We start from the raw sequence: 19,268 nt of genomic DNA, 5'->3' as shown, positions 1-19,268 counted from the left end.
AAGATTTCGTGGACATTTATTAGTTCCCCAAATTAATACTTTTATAATTTCTTATGCCTGTCTTTACTGCAATCTCTAAGCATAAATTGTGAAGATTTCATGGACACTTACCACTTCCCCAATCAACACCCTTGTGATTTCCTATGCCTGTCTTTACTTTAATCTCTTAATCCTGTCATCTCATAAGCCGAGGAGGATGTATGTCGCCTCAGGACCGTGTGATAATTGCGTTAACTGCACAAATTGTAGAGCATGTGTGTTTGAACAATATGAAATCTGGGCACCTTGAAAAAAGAACAGGATAACAGCAATGTTTAGGGAACAAGAGAGATAACCTTAAACTCTGACCACTGGTGAGCCGGGCAGAACAGAGCCATATTTCTTTTCTTTCAAAAGCAAATGGGAGAAATATCACTGAATTCTTTTTCTCAGCAAGGAACATCCCTGGGAAAGAGAATACACACCTGGGGGGTAAGTCTATAGAAGGCCCCCCTGGGCGTGGCTGTCTTCTATGGTCGAGGCTGTAGGGGTGAAATAGACTCCAGTCTCCCACAGCGCTCCCAGGCTTATTAGGAAGAGGAAATTCCTGCCTAATAAATTTTGGTCAGACCGGTTGCTCTCAAAACCCTGTCTCCTGATAAGATGTTATCAATGACAATCCCGAAACTTCATTAGCAATTTTAATTTCGCCTCCATCCTGTGGTCCTGTGATCTTGCCCTGCCTCCATTTGCCTTCTGATATTCTATTACCTTGTGAAGTACATGATCTCTGTGACCCACACCTATTCGCACACTCCCTCCCCTTTTGAAACTCCCTAATAAAAACTTGCTGGTTTTACGGCTTGTGGGGCATCACGGAACCTACTGACATGTGGTGTCTCCCCTGGACGCCCAGCTTTAAAATTTTTCTTTTGTACCCTGTCCCTTTATTTCTCAAGCCAGCCGACACTTAGGAAAAATAGAAAAGAACCTACGTGACTATCGGGGCAGGTTCCCTGATAGCCCACTTCTGCTGGGGCCTCTGAGAAGCCTGCCAAGAGCCTCGGGGTGTTCCCTCCAGAAGACAAGAGCCTGGGGAGACCCCTACACTGAGAGGAGGGCTGCCCCTCAAGGCAGAAAGCAGCACTGCAACAGCTGTGGGTGGATGGACTCTGGGGGTCCAGGCTGAGCCTCTAGTGTCTGCACGTGGGATGGGAGGCCGGTGTTTGTTGAGACTTGGACAAGTCTTGCAGTGTGGCAAGAGACGATGGCCAGTGTGCAGCAGAGAGCCATGCGGGGGTCAGCTCTCCTCCTACTGAGCCCTCTTCACCTCTCCCAGCCCCTACTGGTGCACTCCCATTTTTGCCTAAGCTGTATGAGTTTGGTTTCTGGAACTTGCACCCAAACTGTCCTTACTGAAGTACAAATGACATTATAAACCCAAAGCCCTGGAGACAAATGTGACCTCCCTTCGCTCTTGCTCTAGAAGCAAGGCCGGGTGGGCTGGGATCCCACCCTCAGAGAACTTAGGTTGTGAAATGCTCCAAGGGGTGCTTTTCTTGAAATTACTGACAGCACCTAGTACCTGATGGCCAGTTCCAGATGCTAACAAGATGAAGTCGACCAACTGCTCCTTTTTACCAAACAACTTTTATTTGCATGTGGCTACGTAGTAAATATTAATCAGTGATCATCCTAGACAGCTGCCAGACAACAAAAGGAGAGACCCATAGAAGCTTTTCAAGGTATCAGGTTGCAAAAAAAAAAAAAAAAAGTATCAGAGTGATCAGAAAGTGAGCAGTGAGCAGTAGTGAAGCCAGAATTTTCTTTCCCATGACTCCTGTAGTTCTGTCCCTGTCCCCGCAAACCCCAGGAGGGGAAAAATGTAGATACAAAACTGTAAGGCCTCAAACCAGTTAGGACAAGTCCCTTTCTCGTAATAATTTATTTCATTCCCAATGACAGAAGGCACGTGCAGTTACAGGGCTGTGCCCTACTCGTCTGGGTCAGCAGAAGAGCACAGCTTTCTTTAGAAAAACATTTACTTTAAAACCAAGCACCTTGATTTGATATTTTAGTGTGCACAACTTTGCCCGTTGAGGTCCTGGTGAGCCCTTGCCCAACCCCGTGGGCACCACCATTCCGCCAGGCCTCGGAGGGCCACCGGGTGCTTAAGAGAATGTGAGGGGGGTGAGTGCAGGTGGCGCAGCGCGGTTCCTGGGACATGGGTCCTTCACTCCTCGCTGAGATGTTGCGGCAGCCTTTTCTTCCAATGTGGTTGTGGCAGGAGAATCCACGGATGTAATGTTTTCACCTTTTTCCCTGAGGGGGTTTTCTGAGGAACCAGTCCTTAAGAGGTGGGGTCTTGGATTCCTGACCCAGGCGTCCGGCAGCTGCTCAGTTTCCGAGATGTCAGACTCATGGAGGAGCAGGCTATGCCCTTCCCTCCCCATTCCCCACCCCTCAAGCCCCAGGTCTTACTGTATAATGATTTATTTTCCCCACACGTCTACCCTCAAAATTGGCTTCATGCAGATTTCCCTTGAATCCTAATGCTGGAGAGGAAAGGGGAGGGGAAGTCGGAGGGTGGTGGGCAGGGTGGCTTGACCCTGTCAGCCTCCCAGGGAACTCGGGACCACGGCTCCCCAGCACAGGCTGAACAAGTACCAGGAACAAGGTCTATGCATCTGCGTTAGATCTGAAGGCCTTGGCAGCACCTCTTCAATTTTAAGAGAATCAGGCCGGGCACGGTGGCTCACGCCTGTAATCCCAGCATTTGGGAGGCCGAGGTGGGAGGATCACGAGGTCAGGAGATCGAGACCGTCCTGGCTAATATGGTGAAACCCCATCTCTACTAAAAATACAACAAAATTAGCCGGGCATGGTGGTGGGTGCCTGTAGTCCCAGCTACTCGGGAGGCTGAGGCAGGAAAATGGTGGGAACCCGGGAGGCGGAGCTTGCAGTGAGTGGAGATCGCGCCACTGCACTCCATCCTTGGAGGAAGAGCGAGACTCCATCTCAAAAAAAACAAAACAAAAAACAAAAAAAAAAAAAAAAAAAAAGAGAGATCAGACTGAGTATTCCCCTGGACCTACTCTAGGGAAGCCCATAGCTGAGGCAAAATCCCCAAACAGACTTGGCATTAGTGGGGCTAGGATTCTCCATTAGTGGAGTGAGGGCTTTGATGTGAGTTGTCTAGAAGAGCAAGTTCATGGTCAGATAATTCCAAGAGACAGTTGTTTTCCCAGGAAAAAGAAAAGCTTCCTCCTATTCAGCAGAGTGAATTTAAATGTCCAAACAAAGTGTGGTGTCATCGCTCGGTCTGCAAGGACGTTCTGTTAATCCCGTGGACGTTTTAGTGGATCTTCCGTTTGTCATCCAGATGGCAAACGTTGGAAGCTGCTTTTGGGGACCAATAATTGGAGCTTTCAAAGAGCATTTCCCCCTTGGCCTGGCGCCTGTGCATCAGTGGTAATAGATGCTGAAGGCATGGAGAATGTAGAGCAGAGTGGCGATGAAGGCGAAGAACTGGAAGGAGGTGGAGGGTGACTGTTAGAGACAGCAGCGCCAGCTCCTGCCCACCCCTCAGGTACCCTCAGCCCCACTGCCCAGGAGGCCACGCATGATCCTGCCTCCTCGCCTCCTGCCTGGCCTGAGGGCAGCAACCCCTGGCCAACAACTCCCTCTTCTGGAAACTCTCCATCAGGGCCTCCCTGGGGCCATCCTGGTGTCCTGCCCCGACTGCAGTCTCCATCTCATCTGCACCTGGCTGTGAAGCAGGCTCACCTCCACCACAGCTCTGGGCCCATATCCCACGCTGACCTCCTGCCCGAGGCCCGCTCTCCTCTGCCCACCTCCAGCAAATCTGTGTTCTGAACACTCCTACAGCTCCCCTCGCTGGTCCAGAACTCTGCCCTGAGCGGCTGCTTATCAGCTCCTTGTGAATGTTCAGACCTCCTCCAGCTCTTCCTGGCTCACACTGAGCCCCTGACGTTTCCTCACAAGCCTGACAAGCCCAATGGGCCCCAGGGTCCTCCTCTCACCCCACTCCCTGAGCCTGACCCCTGTGGCCCCTGGCTCCTCCTGCCTCCCTTGCCAGCCATATGCAAAGCCACCCCAAAGGCTACTGATTTCCCTGCCTAGCTCTCGGGACATTCATTTTTCCCTTGTCTCAGCCACCGGCATCCCTCGGCAGGACTCCTCATGGCCTCACTTGTCCACTTCTTCCTGCCCTGCCCCTCGAATCTGCTCCACCATTTGGGCAGGGCAGGCAGAAGTGGACAAGTGAGGACACTTCTCACTCATGGGGAGAACACAATCATGCTGCCCCACGTTGAAGCTGTATGATGGCTCTGCTCTTTTCTCAGGGTAGGGCCGTCACCTTCAATACCTTTCAGGCCCTGCCAAACATCCCAACCCCACTCTGCCCCACTGTCCACTCACACGCTCCTCATTCAGTCAGTCAGTCAACAAATATCTTTTAAGGACCTGCTTTCCTTCAAGAGCAACTGTGGGTATAACAGTGAAGAAAATATTCGAAAATTCCTGCCCTCATGGAGCTTACATTTGAGAGATAAGAAGCAGATAGCAGCAAGATAGATGAGTAGCACATACATGGGTTAGATGGAGGTAAATGCCACCCACTGTGGAGTGCACTGTGACCCTCTGGGGTGGCCACAAGATATTTCAGCTGCCTTCCGGCCTGTCTGCCTCCCTTCCCTCCTCATCAGGTGAGTTTAACTTCCTAAACTTGCAAGACCAGCAACAGCCCCTGCAGCCCTCCATGGCCAGCTGTCCCAGCTACACCACCCTCCTGGCTGCCCTTGAGCACACAGAGGGTCCTTGGCACGGGTAACTGCCTGGTGGGACCTTAGCAGGGGTAACTGCCTGGTGGCCCCTGCCTCCTTCTGTCCTCTTGACAGGGCCTTCCCTGATGCCTCCTCCCCTGAGACCTTGACATTCCACTTTCCCCTTCCCTGCTTCATCTCTCAATAGTTCAGCCATGCCGAGGGATGCGGGCCCCATTCCAAAGGCAGTGGGTGCCATTGAAGGATTTTCAGTAGGAGAGAGACATCTGTTCCAATTTGTGTTTTGGAAAAATAAAATTCTGCAGACAGCGTGGGGGGGGTGGGTGTCTAAGAGAGAGGAAAGCTGGAGTGGGAACAATAGAAGGTAAAAGAGGACCCCTGAACGTGGGTGCACATGTTTACAGGGACACACATCCCTATCCCCTGCCCCCGTGGCTCCTTCCACTTGAGGGCTCAGGGTCTATACAGCACAAACAAAGTTAGGCCTCCTGCACGAAACATCCTCCAGGCAAGACTGCTGTCCTTGGCCAGCCCACTCACCGAGGCTGCCGAATTAATGTAGTAAATTCTTGGGTCCAGCAGTTTCTCAGAAACAATCGTGGCATGTACTTGTAGGACGGCAGCGCTCATGTACAGGATGCCAGTGGTCCCGTGGTACAGGCTGTCCTGGAAATGCAGAGCAGAGCCATGCATGGCCACATCAATCAGGTGAACATTTTCCTCTCTGGCTACATAGCAGTAAAGAATGAGCAAATGAGGCAGGCCAGCCCCCTAGACTCCTGCCTTTTTTTTTTTTTGCAGTGTGATTTGGTTTGGCTCTGTGTCCCTGCCCAAATCTCATCTCGAATTGTAATCCCCACATGTTGGGGGAGGGACCTGGTGGGAGATGACTGGATTATGGGGGCAGTTTCCCCATGCTGTTCTCGTGATAGTGAGGGAGTTCTCATAAGATCTGATGGTTTAAAAGTGTGACACTTCCCTCTCTCACTCCTGCTGCCATGTAAGGTGTGCCTTGCTTCCCCTTCGCCTTCCACCATGATTGTAAGATTCCTGAGACCTCCCTAGCCATGCAGAACTGTGAGCCAATTAAACCTCTTTTCCTTATAAATTACCCAGTCTCAGGTAGTTCTTTACAGCAGTGTAAGAACAGACTAATACAGAAAATTGGTACCAGGAGTCAGGCACTGCTATAAAGATACCTGAAAATGTGGAAGCAACTTTGGAACTGGATAATGGGCAGAGGTTGGAACAGTTTGGGGTACCCAGAAGAAGACAGGAAGATGTAGGAAAGTTTGGAACTTTCTAGAGACTTGTTGAATGATTCTGACCAAAATGCTGATGGTGATATGGACAATGAAATCCAGGCTGAGGTGGTCTCAGATGGAGATGAGGAACTTATTGGGAACTGGAATAAAGGTCACTCTTGCTATGCTTTAGCAAAGAGACTGGTGGCATTTTACCCCTGTCCTAGAGATCTGTGGCACTCTGAACTTAAAAGAGATGATTTGGGGTATCTGGCAGAAGAAATTTCTAAGCATTGAAGCATTCAAGATGTGACCTGACTTTTCCTGAAAATGTACAATCATATGCATTCACAAAGAGATGGTCCAAAATTGGAATTTATGTTTAAAAGGGAAGCAGAACATAAAAGTTTGGAAAATTTGCAACCTGATCATGTGTTAGAAAAGAAAAACATATTTTCTGGGGAGAAATTCAAGCTGTCAGCTGCAGAAATTTTCATGAGTAATGAGGGTCCCCAAGACAAAGGGGAAGATATCTCCAGGGCATTTCAGAGATCTTCACAGTAGCCCCTCCCATCACAGGCTCAGAGACCTAGGAGGGAAAAATGGTTTTGTGGACCAGGCTCAGGGCCCTGTTGCTCTGCACAGTCCTGGAACATAGCACTCTGCAACCCGGCTGCCCCAGCTCCAGCAGTTGGGGGCCAAGGTACAGCTTGGGCCATTGCTTCAGAGTGTGTAAGCCCCAAGCCTTGGCAGCTTACACATGGTGTTGGACCTACAGGCATGCAGAAGGCAAGAATTGAGGTTTAGGAACCTCTGCCGTGATTTCAGAGGATGTATGGAAATGACTGGATGTACAGGCAGAGTCTGCTGCAGGGGTGGAGCCCTTATGAAGAACCTCTACTAGGGCAGTGCAGAAGGGACATGTGGGGTCGGACCCCCCACAGAGAGTCCCCACTGTGACACTGGCTAGTACAGCTGTGAGAAGAGCTGTCCTGTAGACCCCAGAATGGTAGGTTCACTGACAGTTTGCACTGGTCACCTTGAAAAAGCACAGACACTCAATGCCAGTTTGTGAAAGCAGCTGCAGGGGCTGTACTGTGAAGAGCCACAAAGGTGGAGCTGCCCAAGGTCTTGGGTGCCCACCCTTTGCAACAGGGTGACTTGAATCTGAGACATGAAGTCAAAGGAGATTTTGGAATGTCGACATTTAATGGCTGCCCAGCTGGGTTTAGGACTTGCATGGGGCCTGTAGCCCCTTTGTTTTGACCAATTTCTCCCATTTGGAATGGGAGCATTTACCCAATGCCTGTACCCTTATTGTGTCTTGGAAGTAACTAACTTGCTTTTTGATTTTACGGGCTCATAGGCAGAAGAGACTTCTCTTGTCTTAGATGAGACTTTGGACTTAGACTTTTGGGTTAATGCTGGAATAAGTTGAAACTTTGGGGGACTGTTGAGAAGGCATGATTGTATTTTTAAATGTGAGAAGGACGAGATTTGGGAGGGGCCAGTGGTATAATGATATGGTTTGGCTCTTTGTCCCCACCCAAATCTCATCTCCTATTGTAATCCACATGTATCAAGGGAGGGACCTGGTGGGAGGTGATTGGATCATGGGGGCAGTTTCCCCTATGCTGTTCTCATGGTAGTGAATGAGTTCTCATGGGAGCTGATGGTTTAAAAGTATGGCACTTCCCCCTCCCCCATCTCTCCTGCTGCCATGCAAGGCATGCCTTGCTTAGCCTTCACCTTCCACCATGATTGTAAGTTTCCTGAGGCCTCCCTAACCATGAGGAACTAGTCAATTAAACCTCTTTTCTTTATAATTTACCCAGTCTCTGGTTGTTTATAGCAATGTGAGAATAGACTAATACACAGTGTTTTTAATGTAATATCTATGTCGTAAGCAATGGCAGATTAATAAAGATCAGTATATTTCAGTTACGCAAAGTCAATCTTGGTCTGAAATATTAAATGAAAAATTCCAGAAATTAACAATTAAATGTGTGCCTTTCTGAGTACAATGATGAAATCTTGCACTGTCCCGCCCTGTTCCACCTGGGATGTGAATCAGACATTTGTCTAGCATGTCTACACTGTCTGTGCCACCCATGTTAGTCGCTTTGTACTCATCTGGGCTATCAGATCAACTGTTGTGGCACTGCAGTGCTTGCATTCAAAGAATCCTTATTTTACTTCATAATGGCCCCAAATTGCAAGAGTAGTGATGCTGGCAATTTGGATATGCCAAAGAGAAGTCATAGGGTGCTTTCTTTAAGTTAAAAAGTATAAGTTTTCAGCTTAATAAGGAAAGAAAAAAATATGCTGAGGTTGTTAAGATCTACAGTAAGAATGAATTGTCTATCTGAAATTGTGAAGAAGAAAAAAGAAGTGCATGCATAGCAAATTCGGAGTTCAGTACTCTCTGAGGATTCAGGCATCCCCTAGGGGTCTTGGGACTTATCCTCCGGAGATGGGGGACCACTGTATACTGTCTTAGGTATGCTGAGGAATTGTTTACTTCGTATACATGTGATAATGTGAGAAAGTTTGCGGAGTTTTTTTGGAAACATACTGAAGTGTGTGGAATAGAATGGCATGATGTTTGGGGTTTGCTTTAAAATTCCTTAGTGGGGACAAAGGCTAGATGAAACAAATGTGGTAAGGTCTTGATAATGCTGGAATCTGGGTTATGGCTACATGAGGGCCTATAATACAATATTCTGTACTTTTAAATATGTCTCCAATTGTTCAGTGTGGAACAGTTTTAAATGGTTTTTTGAGATGACGTGATAAATAAAAATTAGTGATGTAATATTAAATGAAAGCATCTACATCCAAAATTATTTGTAGAGTACAATTAAAGTATATATATACATATATATACATATATATGTGTATATACTTTGCATATAATTCATGTGGGATATGGAAGAAATACCCTGTTGCAGGGATTGTGTTAGCCTTGAGAATGGAGTGATTTTTTTCCTACTAGCTTTTTCTTCAGTGTTGCTCCAAGGATTTTACCAGGAAGAAAATTTAGGGGAAACACATCAGAATATGCTTGATCACAGGTCATTGTGTATTCTCCTAACAGGGAAGCCAGTGAAGGGGAATACCAGGAATTATTTACTCTTGCGGATAAATGTCTTCATTTTAGCGTGGTAGTAAAAATGGTAAGATAAAAAGTCTTGGTTCCATAGGAGCCTAGCCCAGGATCCCTCCCTGCCCAGAAAGGCCAATTGTCCTCACCCAACCCAGAACGTCCACCCAGGAAGAGCCATGCTGCTGGTTCTTACCAGAACTCTCCAGGATTCAAATCTTTTGTAAAATCCAAACAAGTAAGACAACAGGAACATCAAGGAGATGAGAAATGAGGTGAGCGAGACATACATCACCCATCCTTGCAGCAAGGGGTATACTATGTGGGTGGCGGCTACCATGGTCCAGACCAAGAACCCAAATATCTGGAAGATAAAAGCATAAAAGAAGGGGCTTCATTAGCTAGTGTGGAGTATGTTTCCCTTTGCAGGGTGTCTCTTTTCTGTCTCTAGTTACAAGTTCAGGTGAAGTTAGGAGGGAACCAAGAGGAAAATGGGGAAGGAAGGCTGGCCCCGCTGAGTCACGGTAAAGTCAGGTCTGATTGTTAGAAAATTCAAGGGGTTAATGCAGAGGTCATGAACAGAGGGACTCTCAGCCAAGTCTAGCTTGTGAATGTGTCTTTTGGCTCAAGCAGTATTGGCATATACACTTTTTAAACAATTCTGAATAAGTTCCCAATATTCAAAACAGGATATTTCACATGGAAAATCCAGATTTGGGACATTTCTTAAGAAATCCATGGTTCTGGCCACAGTGTACCCATTTCTCAGGCCAGAGTAGGCTGAAATGAGTAGTGACTATCTCTTTAAAAAGGACCTGGAGTCCTCAGTGGACCACATCCCCTCACCCCACTAACCTCACGCCATGCTATGGGACATTCCCACAGTGTTGCTCACTGACACTGTGTAATTGTTTACTAATGAGATACAGCTTATTTTTATATATTTGTTAGCCATTAATATTTCCTCCTCTGTAAAGTTTTTTATTTTTTAATCAGTTAAATATTTTAAAATTGATTTTTCTTTTTCTTATTGATTCATAGGAATTCTTGCTAATGGTGTGGATTTCATGGACAGTCATAAACATTGCAAATATCTTCTGCTAGCATTCACATACTTTCTGGTTTCCTTTGATTAACTAAGCCCGCAATTTTAATGCAGTTGAATATGTCAATCTTTTCCTCTATTGACTATGTTTTTTATCAAGTTTAAGAAATTCTTCTCACGCACACCAACATGGCACATGTATACATATGTAACAAACATGCACATTGTGCACATGTACCCTAAAACTTAAAGTATATAATAATAATAATAATTAATAATAAAGAAATGCTTCTCTATTTTGAGTCATGAAGATATTCTTGCATTCCAGTTTTCCTCCTGAGATAATTTTCCTTCTTCCTGGAGTGCAACCTTTAGTAGTCTCTTTAGTGAAGGTCAGAGGGTAGTAGTCTGTTTGGTTTATTAGAAAATGTCCTTAAATTTCCCCTGACAATTATTTTCTCTCCGCAATTCCAAGATATATTTCCACTGTGTTGTATATTTTTCCATAATATTCTGTTGTATTCTGGCTTCCATTGTTGCCATTGAAAGGTCAGCCGTCAGTTGAACTCTTGCTTTGTAGGAATCTGTCTTCCTTATTTGGCTATATTTAGTCTTCACTCTGTTTTTGGCATTCTGCAGTTTGTGAAACACTGATACCATGTGTCAAGATGTGGATATCTTTTTATTACTCCTGCTTAGTATTCATTCTACATTTAATATCTGAAAATTCCATTCACTTGGCCTTAATAGCTTGATTCTGCAGTTTGTGGCTTCCATTAACTTCTATTCTTGTTCACTTGTTTCCTCTTATGTTTAGTGAATTTTGATTGGAAGCTCATGTCCGTGGAGGTAGCTCAGTTCTGAATGATGTATTAGAAACTTTCTAGACCAAACAACTTCACTCACTTTTTTTTCTTGAGAGAGTCTCTCTCTGTCACTCAGGCTGGAGTGCAGAGGTGCAATCATGGCTCATTGCAGCCTCCAACTCCTGAGATCAAATGATCCTCCCACCTCAGCCTCCTAAGTAGCTAGGACTACAGGTACATACTACCACACCTGGCCAATTTTTATTTTATTTTTTGTAGAGACAGGGTCTTGCTGTGTTGCCCAGGTTGGTCTTAAACCCTTGGCCTCAAGCAATCCTCCTAGCTTGGCCTCCCAAAGTGCTGAGATTACAGGCATGAGCCACTGTGCCCTGCCTTCACACCCTTCTGTATAGCTCAGCCAAAAGATATACAACTTCAGTTCTGCTTTCCGAACTATATCCTTAGCTTTCTGGGACCAGCAGTTCTTATCTTACAACTGGCCAATACATAGACATAGATATGTCACCCTTTCCCTTCTGAGGTTTCCACATGCAGTTGTCTGGCAGTTGTCTTTGGATTTATGGAATATTCACAGTCTTTTAAGGAGAAAAAAGAAAAGGGAGATGAGAAGCCAGAAGAGAACAGGAAGTTGACCACAAGGCAGAGACTCCTCAGCAAGGAGTACAGTCATAGCTTTATGGGGCCGGAAAACAACTCCAGCAGCGTGGCCACCTCTTAAAGCACCAGTTCTGGTAGCAAATTCCTCCTTAACAATCAATATCCAAGTGAATTTTGGAAGTACTAGGCTGGTCTGAGACTGCCGGAGAATGAGTCAAGGCCGGCTTGTCCTAGGGAGGGGGTGGTGAGGAACAGAAGCCGCTGTCCTCTGGCTCCCCGTCAACTGTGCTGTTGCATGTCAATCCCAGTGACAAGGGCTGCTGATGCTTCAGAAAGGTACCAGGGCTCAGCTTTAAGGCGCTTGCCAAGAAGCCATGAGAAGTGCATTAAGATGCTGGCATATGAACAGCACCCAAACAATGCTAGTTATTAGTGGTTCACCAGGTACTTTACAGTTGATAAAATGCATTCGCTCAGACTGCCTCATTTAGACCACACAACAATTCTAACTCCCTTGGAAAGACCAGAGAACTACCATTCAACACCTTCCACTGCTTACTGCCAGCTCACCTGTGCCAGGCATGGGGACAGCAAGGGAACCTCAGCCCCATCTTGCCAGTCAGTGCCTGCAGTGGGGTCCCGGTGCCCCTCTTGCCATCAGAAGCTTCCCTGGCCAGACACAGCCATATGCACGTTACTTACATTTGCACATTTAATCTTTGCCACAGTCCATGAGGTAATACTGTACCGGAGGGGATTAGGGCCTGAGGTCACACAGGCAGTGCGTGGTGAGACTCGGACATGGTGTAGGACACTTGTGGTTCTTGCCCTAAAAACCAGGTTTCAAGGCCAAGGGCAGGGCCAGGTAGAGGCTCCTAGAATATGCCAGAGGGTGGCCTGCTACAGTCCTAGCCAAGGTCTGCCTGGGGCATTAGAGGCCTTGATGGGGACATCACACCTGGAGTCTCAGGGAGCCCATCAGCGGCCTCCTCTCTCCGGGTTCCAGCTATAGCTTAGGGATCCTTGTCCTACCTTTCACAACAGGCCAGGGGCCTCTGAGCATTTGGGAATCTGCTCAAACGTCATGGGAACCTTCCTGCAATGGCTTCAGTGTTGCAGAATCAATGTTCTGCAGAAGAAAGTCACTCACTTCTTATTTCCACACCCCTCTACCTCCTAAACAGGAGGAGGGACCAGAGCCAAGGGCTGCAGGTGGATTGAAACCCAGTAGAGTTCGTGATCTCATTTCTGTCTCAAGTAGTCTAGGTTGGATTCCTTATAGTTGTGAAAACTTTGAGTATTTGTTTTTACTTTTTCTTAAAGCTCATATTTGGCTTTCCAAATTTCCTGGTGGCCTAAACTGCTTTCCCATTTTAATGCTTATTTTTGTATTTCCTCAGAGCAGGAGATATTTTTCAATGGTTGGGGCTGGCCCTCAAAGTGGAGAAATATTTGATTACAGCGAGCCATTTAGAGCAAGTAGATTTCAAGCACAACTTTGGCAGATCCTTTTCTTATAAGCAAACACACACAGTCATATACAAATTTTCCAAGAGGCTGAACTGAAACTTGAAAGGACGTCTTAAGGAAAGATGGAGCTGAACAATAAGTTTTTAAAACCTATTCTTCTCTAGAACGTGAAGAGCTCCTTCATGTTTAGAAAGTTGGTTAAGAACTAGAATATAATAAAATAAAATTTCCAACTAAAAAAAAATATTGTCAAATTACCATCTTATAACCTGCATTTTAAATTTAACGATCTAGTGTGAACTTTATTTTAACCAATAAATCTAATCACGTCATCATTAAAAAAAAAAAAAAGAACTAGAATATAAGAACTGGGGTAAAAACACCCAGATTGGTGTCCAGGAAGAAAGGGCTGATGCCAGGTTTGGAGAGGGAGGTTGAGCCTGGATGTTACCACACCAGATAGTGAGAAAATTTCCAAAGGCTCCTGAGGTCCAGTCGAAAGGACTCAGCAGACTCCTGCTGCCCAAAGATGGGACCGCTTGAGCTTCTTACAGCTATGATGGATTGGAATGCATCAACTAAGGTAAAATCCATGAGTTCAAAATGATACTTAAAACAAAAACTTATTTGGTCACTTTTGGAGGATGCTTATTATTTTGAAAACTGCTTTAAAAGAAAGAGAAGCCGGCAAAAAACGTGGTGTGGGGGCAAAGAGCTTCTCAAATATACGCATACCTGAGCACTACCCTCCGGGTGGCACTCCAAGTCCTGCTACTCCTAGAACCCTTTGGGGACTTCAAGAAAGCCCCAGGGTCTGGGGTCCTGCCCCAGAGAGTCTGCTTGAACAGGTAAGGGAGGCTGCGTTGTTCCCCAGGTGGGGTGGCCAGGGCCGAGAAAGCTTGAGGCCAGCTCTCTGCTTCTACTCTCACCTCCAGTCCATGCACCATGCAGCGTCTTTCCTCCTGGGTTTGAATCCCAGCTCTGCCTGGTGGGTAGGTCATTTAGCTTGTCTGTGCCTCTGTGTGCCTATCTATCAAATAGAAGAGGTGGGGGTCTCACTGGCCCCTCTATCATCTGGCCCTTGTGAGGGTTTGGTGAGTCTGCTGGCACATGGTGAATGTTGGCTGTAGTAGCCATAACCATTTGGAACGGCACAGAGGGCAGGAAGGGACATTCCATGAGAAAGATACAGAGGAGGGAATGTCCAAGAGAGGCCTCTCTAAAGGATGGGAAATCCACTTTTGGAAAGGAGAGATGGGAGATCAATCAGCTGGTGGGTGAGATAACATTTAGAGGGCACAGACCCTTCTTATGAGTTGATGATAGATTTGGTCACCAAGAAAAATGTACACACACACACACACACACACACACACACACACAATTTTTGCCTACGAATCTGGGGACTCACAGACCCCCAGTGTCCGTCTGCAACCTCCCAGTTGAAGTCCACTGCCACCTGCAGGTTAAATAACTGTGCCATCAACGACTCTATTATTTTGGCAATATTGATCAAAACATTAAATGCCCATACTGTTCAACTCAGTAATTTCACTTGATGGAATTTGTCCTACAAATGATGCATGTGAGCAAAATGACAAATATAAAAGTTGTTTATTGCAGCCTGTTGATTACAGAAAAGCTAGGAAATGACCCCTTTATCCAGAGGGGACCAGTTAAATCAATTATGTCTGCAAAGTGAAACACTCTGCAATCTTCAAAAACAAAACAAAACAAGAAAAAAAAAGAGAGAGAGAAAATTCTATATCCCAAAATGGAACAAACTCCAAGAATTTGTAAAGGCACAGACCAGTGTACCCAGGGTGCTACGATTTGTGCAGAAAAATAAGAAAATGCATGTGCGAGTGTCTGTATATATGTGCGTTTGCTGTGGGTGAACAGAATATTTCCAGAATGAGACCCAATCAGCCAGTCAGTGCCTTGGTCTCGGGGAAGCAGAACCTCTTGGCTTGGAGACAGTTTTGAATGTAGGACCCTGTTCACGTTTAAACTAACCCCAAACAAATAATATGTAAATTTAAAAAGAAAAGAAAGTCGCGTGGGCACTGGAGTCTCACGGAGAATTCTGAATGGGAAGAGATAAGGAGGATGGCCTTTGGGGAGAGTGGATCTGCTCACCTGCACAGAGCAGCTGGAAGCCCCTCATGGGTGGGAGACGGGCTGCTGCAGGGGCCGGGATCACACACTGAGGTTCTGAGACAGACACTGCCTGAGTAATGACGCCCTGGGAACCGTGAAGGATATGTCAAAAAGATACATGGTCTCAGGTCTGTGTGGCCAGGGCTCTGGGCTGTGGCTGGGAGGTGTGGGTTTGGGGTGGGGCAGACAAGGAGCTGAGAAGGAGGGAGGAGTGCCAGGGGTGGGTACCCGGTGGCAGGTTTTTCTGCATAGCTGGGCATTGCTTCAGCATGGCAGGTTTCACGTACTGCCAACCCCAAATTCCTTTTCTTAATGCGTCTCTTAATTTTTATGACAGCTTTGCCTCTCCTTCTCTTCCCTGGCACTCAGGTGACCACAGGCTTCATAAAGCCTAAAAAACTTCAGGCTGAGAGGAAAAGACCCCAGTCAAAATGGGTGCGGCTCTTGTCATCAGCACACAGGTGAGCCGGGGTCTCCTGGTCCCACCATGGGCCAGGCAGGAATGGGCTCTGCAAAGGACACATGCGGGCGTTGCCCACGGCGGGAACCTGGATGTCCCGAAGGCTCCCTCTGCCATTGTGATATTTCAGGATGAAGGAAAGGATCGTCCCTCGCATTCACGTATGCAGAGTGCATGCTGTTTAAGTCCAGGCTCTCTCGCCTACTAGATACCTCTCTCTCTTTTTAAAAATTGTGGTTAAATACATATAACAAAATCCACCATCTTAACCATTTTTAAGTGTACAGTTCAGTGGCATTCATGTTCATTCACACTGTTGTGCACCCATCACCACCATCCATCTCCAGAGTGCTTTCCATCTTGCAGATTTGAAACTCTGTACCCATTAAACAACAACTCCCCACTCTTCCCTCCCCGCAGTCCCTGGCAACCACCATTCTACTTTCCGTCTACTCTGGGTACCTGATATGAATGGAATCATGCCGTATTTGTCCTTTTGTGACTGCCTTTCTTGCTTAGCATAATGTCCTCAAAGTTCATCTGTGTTGTAGCATGTGTCAGAATTTCCTTCTTTTTCAAGGCTGAATAATATTCCATTGCATATGTGTGTCACAGTTGGTTTATCCACTCATTTGCTTATACACATTTGGGTTACTTCCACCTTTTGGCTATTGTGAATAATGCTGCTATGACCACGAGTGTCCAAATAGCTCTTTGATGCACACTCCTGAAAAGGAAAAAACAGCTGGGTGCAGTGGCTCACACCTGTAATCCCAGCACTTTGGGAGGCCAAGGTGGAGATCACTTGAGCCCAAGTGTTCAAAAGCAGCCTGGGCAACATGGCAAAACCCTGTCTCTAAAAAAATACAAACATTAGCCAGACACGGTGGCACATGCCTGTAGTCTCAGCTACTCGGGGGGCTGAGATGGGAGGATCACTTGAGCCCGGGAGGCAGACAGCCTTGATTGTGCCACTGCACTTCAGCATGGGTGACAGAGAAAGACCCTGTCTCAAAAAAAAAAGGAAAAACAAGACAAGGCCTACCCTAGGGCTGTGCTTCAGACCCCATCAGGCAGTTGCCATGCAAAATGCCTCAAGAGTCACAGCTCTGTCAAACAGTTGTGCGCATGTTCCTGCCACCGTAGCATCCCTTGGGAGTTTGGTTCTGTTCACGCAAAATGAGTGGGAGTTTGGTTCTGAACATGGAGCACTAAGCGGATCTCGAAAAGGACACCTTACAGCACAAGAACTCAAACAGGAAGGCAGAGCGTCACCTTGCTTGACCTCAGCTGGGAATGTGTGTGCGTGCCTGGCAACTCAAGTTTTTAGCTGCTCTGAGCATGTCAATGACTGTGAAAGTGCCAAGTGTATTAATTTGGGGGTTACAAATACATCTTAGCAAGTAGGTGGATTTGCAAATACAGAATCCAGGAGTTATGAGGGTCCACTGTGTTTTCAGTGTCAAAATTATCTTCCATCAAGTTGATAAAACCTCATTTACTCAATTAGGCCCTAGTCAGGGTATGTAGAGTGTTCTAGCTTTTTCCTGTTACAAATGATGCTGCAGCAAATACCTTGTTGCAGAGAGAGTTCTCTCATTATAAACTGTTTCTGTGGAGTGAGCTCCCCAACTGGGATCTCACCAGTAAGGGGATGTCACTGCTCATGCCATTAGGCTCATCACATTCCCTACTAGGGATACATACTTGACTTAGTCCTGGTCAACGAGACAGAGGGAAAGTCTACCTGGTGCCTAAGAAGGAAGGGGGCACAGGGCACAATGGTCCCTTTCTTGCTCTGGCCATTACTGTGCAGTGGTGAACCTGGAGCTATGAAATGGAGGAGGAGAAAGAGGAAAGGAGCCTGCATCCCAGATGACACGACCGAGCTGCTGACCCAGATCGCAGGACACGAGATAGTGCATTTCCCTTCTGTTAAGGCCAGTCCCAGCCAGCGACAGCCCTTTCACAGCACTGCTGAGGAGCCCCTGGGATTCAAGTCTGTGCGGGTCGCCCATACCCCTCACCCTCTCTTCAAACACTCCACTGCCTCACCTGACTCCCAGGCCAAACTCAGGACACCCACCCTCACCTTTATGCCAGGCTCCCCAAGCCTCCACCACTTCCCCCAGTCCTGGGACTGGCAAACTATGAGTGAGACTCATTCATGGATTGTGACTCCATTTAGTGGATTATCAACCAGCATTAAGAACTGAAGCCGACAGGGCATAATGGCTCACACCTGTAATCCCAGCACTTTGGGAAGCTGAGGTGGGAGGATTGCTTGAGGCTAGGCATTTGAGGCCAGCCTAGGCAACAAAATGAGATCCTGTCTCTAGAAAACGTTTCAAAAAATTAACCGATCACACCTGTAGTCCTAGCTACTTGGAAGGCTGAGTGCGGGGAGGATCCTTTGGGCTTGGGAGTTCGAGGCTGCAGTGAACTATACTTGTACCACTGTACTCCAGCCTGGGTGACAGAGCAAGACTCTGTACCCCCCCCCCCAAAAAAAAAGAACTTAAGCAGACTAGGATGTAAAGTTTAGGAGCGTATTGTGTACAGGAAAGGGAAATACTGTTTCCTGGATCTTTTGTTTCACTTACACACACACCCACACCCGCCTGTAGTGTACCAGGTTGCGATGGAAATCTCTCTCTTTTTGTGGATGAGTTTGTGGAAGCCCTTGCTCCAGCGTGCCTTCCTTCCTGCCCACCCCTGGACCATTCCTCCCCTTCACAGCACTGTCCCATGGGTAGGCCACAGCCCAGCACAGGCCCCAGCCGGGCGGCTGCAGCAGGAGCCCCATCCCAGGGCCTGAGGGGCCATGCGGGGGTCTGGGTGGGAGTGGGAGCCGCTGAGGAAGGTGAAGGGAAATGTGGTGAGATGACAGGCCCGCTGTCAGGGAGAGTGGGAGGAGCCCTGGAGTGCCCTACCTCTGTGGGGCTGGAACTCCCTGTACCCGAGCTAGGGTCTTCCACACGCATGCTCCTACCCCAAGTGCCACAGCTGGAGGTCAGGGACCCAGCCAGGCTGCGCTGGGTGCTCCTGGGCAGGGCTCACCTGACTGCAAGTCTCCCTGTGGGTGGCTCAGAGACCCAGAGTCCACCTGGGTGCTGCTTACAGCCCATGAGGCAGCTCCCACCCCCGTGTCACTGGCCCTGCAGCCTCATGAAGCCTGAGCAGCCATCCTTATCTCCTTTGTGCTTTGAATACAGGAGGATGCTGGCTTTAAAAGGCAGAGGGGCATCCTCAGTTACTCAGTAGGGGTGTGGCAGGTCTGTCTCCAGCACCCCAAGAGCACCCTGAAAACAAGTAGCATTGCACGAAAGTTCCACACTCTGCAGTTCAACCTAGCACACTTCCAAACCCTGAGTCACTGCGTCCTGACTCATGGAGGGAGAATTTTCTTTTTCTGTGGCTTTAAGGCTAGCAGGAAATTGCCAGCCCAGGCCCCTAAGGCCTCCAGTGAGGGCCAGGTCTCATCTCCCACTGGATAACAGTGTTGGCAGGAACTTCCATCCAGCACTGGTGGGAACTCGCGTCTGCAGCTGCTCCTGGCTGAGTGAGTCATGTAA

At 47.3% G+C, this 19,268-nt stretch overlaps 1 protein-coding gene across 2 annotated transcripts in view; it reads right to left on the bottom strand.

Moving 5' to 3' along the window:
* Positions 1–1,610: 1,610 nt before the first annotated feature.
* Positions 1,611–19,268, bottom strand: part of MALL (mal, T cell differentiation protein like) — a 33,481-nt gene continuing 15,823 nt past the window's right edge. For both annotated transcript variants that reach the window (XM_515683.6, XM_054678152.2), the window contains exons 2-4: positions 9,331–9,498; positions 5,328–5,453; positions 1,611–3,507 (exon numbers count right to left, since the gene is read on the bottom strand). In XM_515683.6, the coding sequence (XP_515683.1) occupies positions 3,445–3,507; positions 5,328–5,453; positions 9,331–9,498 (357 nt within the window). In that variant the 3' untranslated portion in view covers positions 1,611–3,444. The remainder of the gene's footprint in view (positions 3,508–5,327; positions 5,454–9,330; positions 9,499–19,268) is intronic.

This window comes from Pan troglodytes, chromosome 12 (genome assembly GCF_028858775.2).
Source record: "Pan troglodytes isolate AG18354 chromosome 12, NHGRI_mPanTro3-v2.0_pri, whole genome shotgun sequence".
Taxonomy (NCBI): Eukaryota; Metazoa; Chordata; class Mammalia; order Primates; family Hominidae; genus Pan; species Pan troglodytes.
Note: the sequence above shows the minus strand (reverse complement) of the source record. Positions and strands in the feature narration are given on the sequence as shown.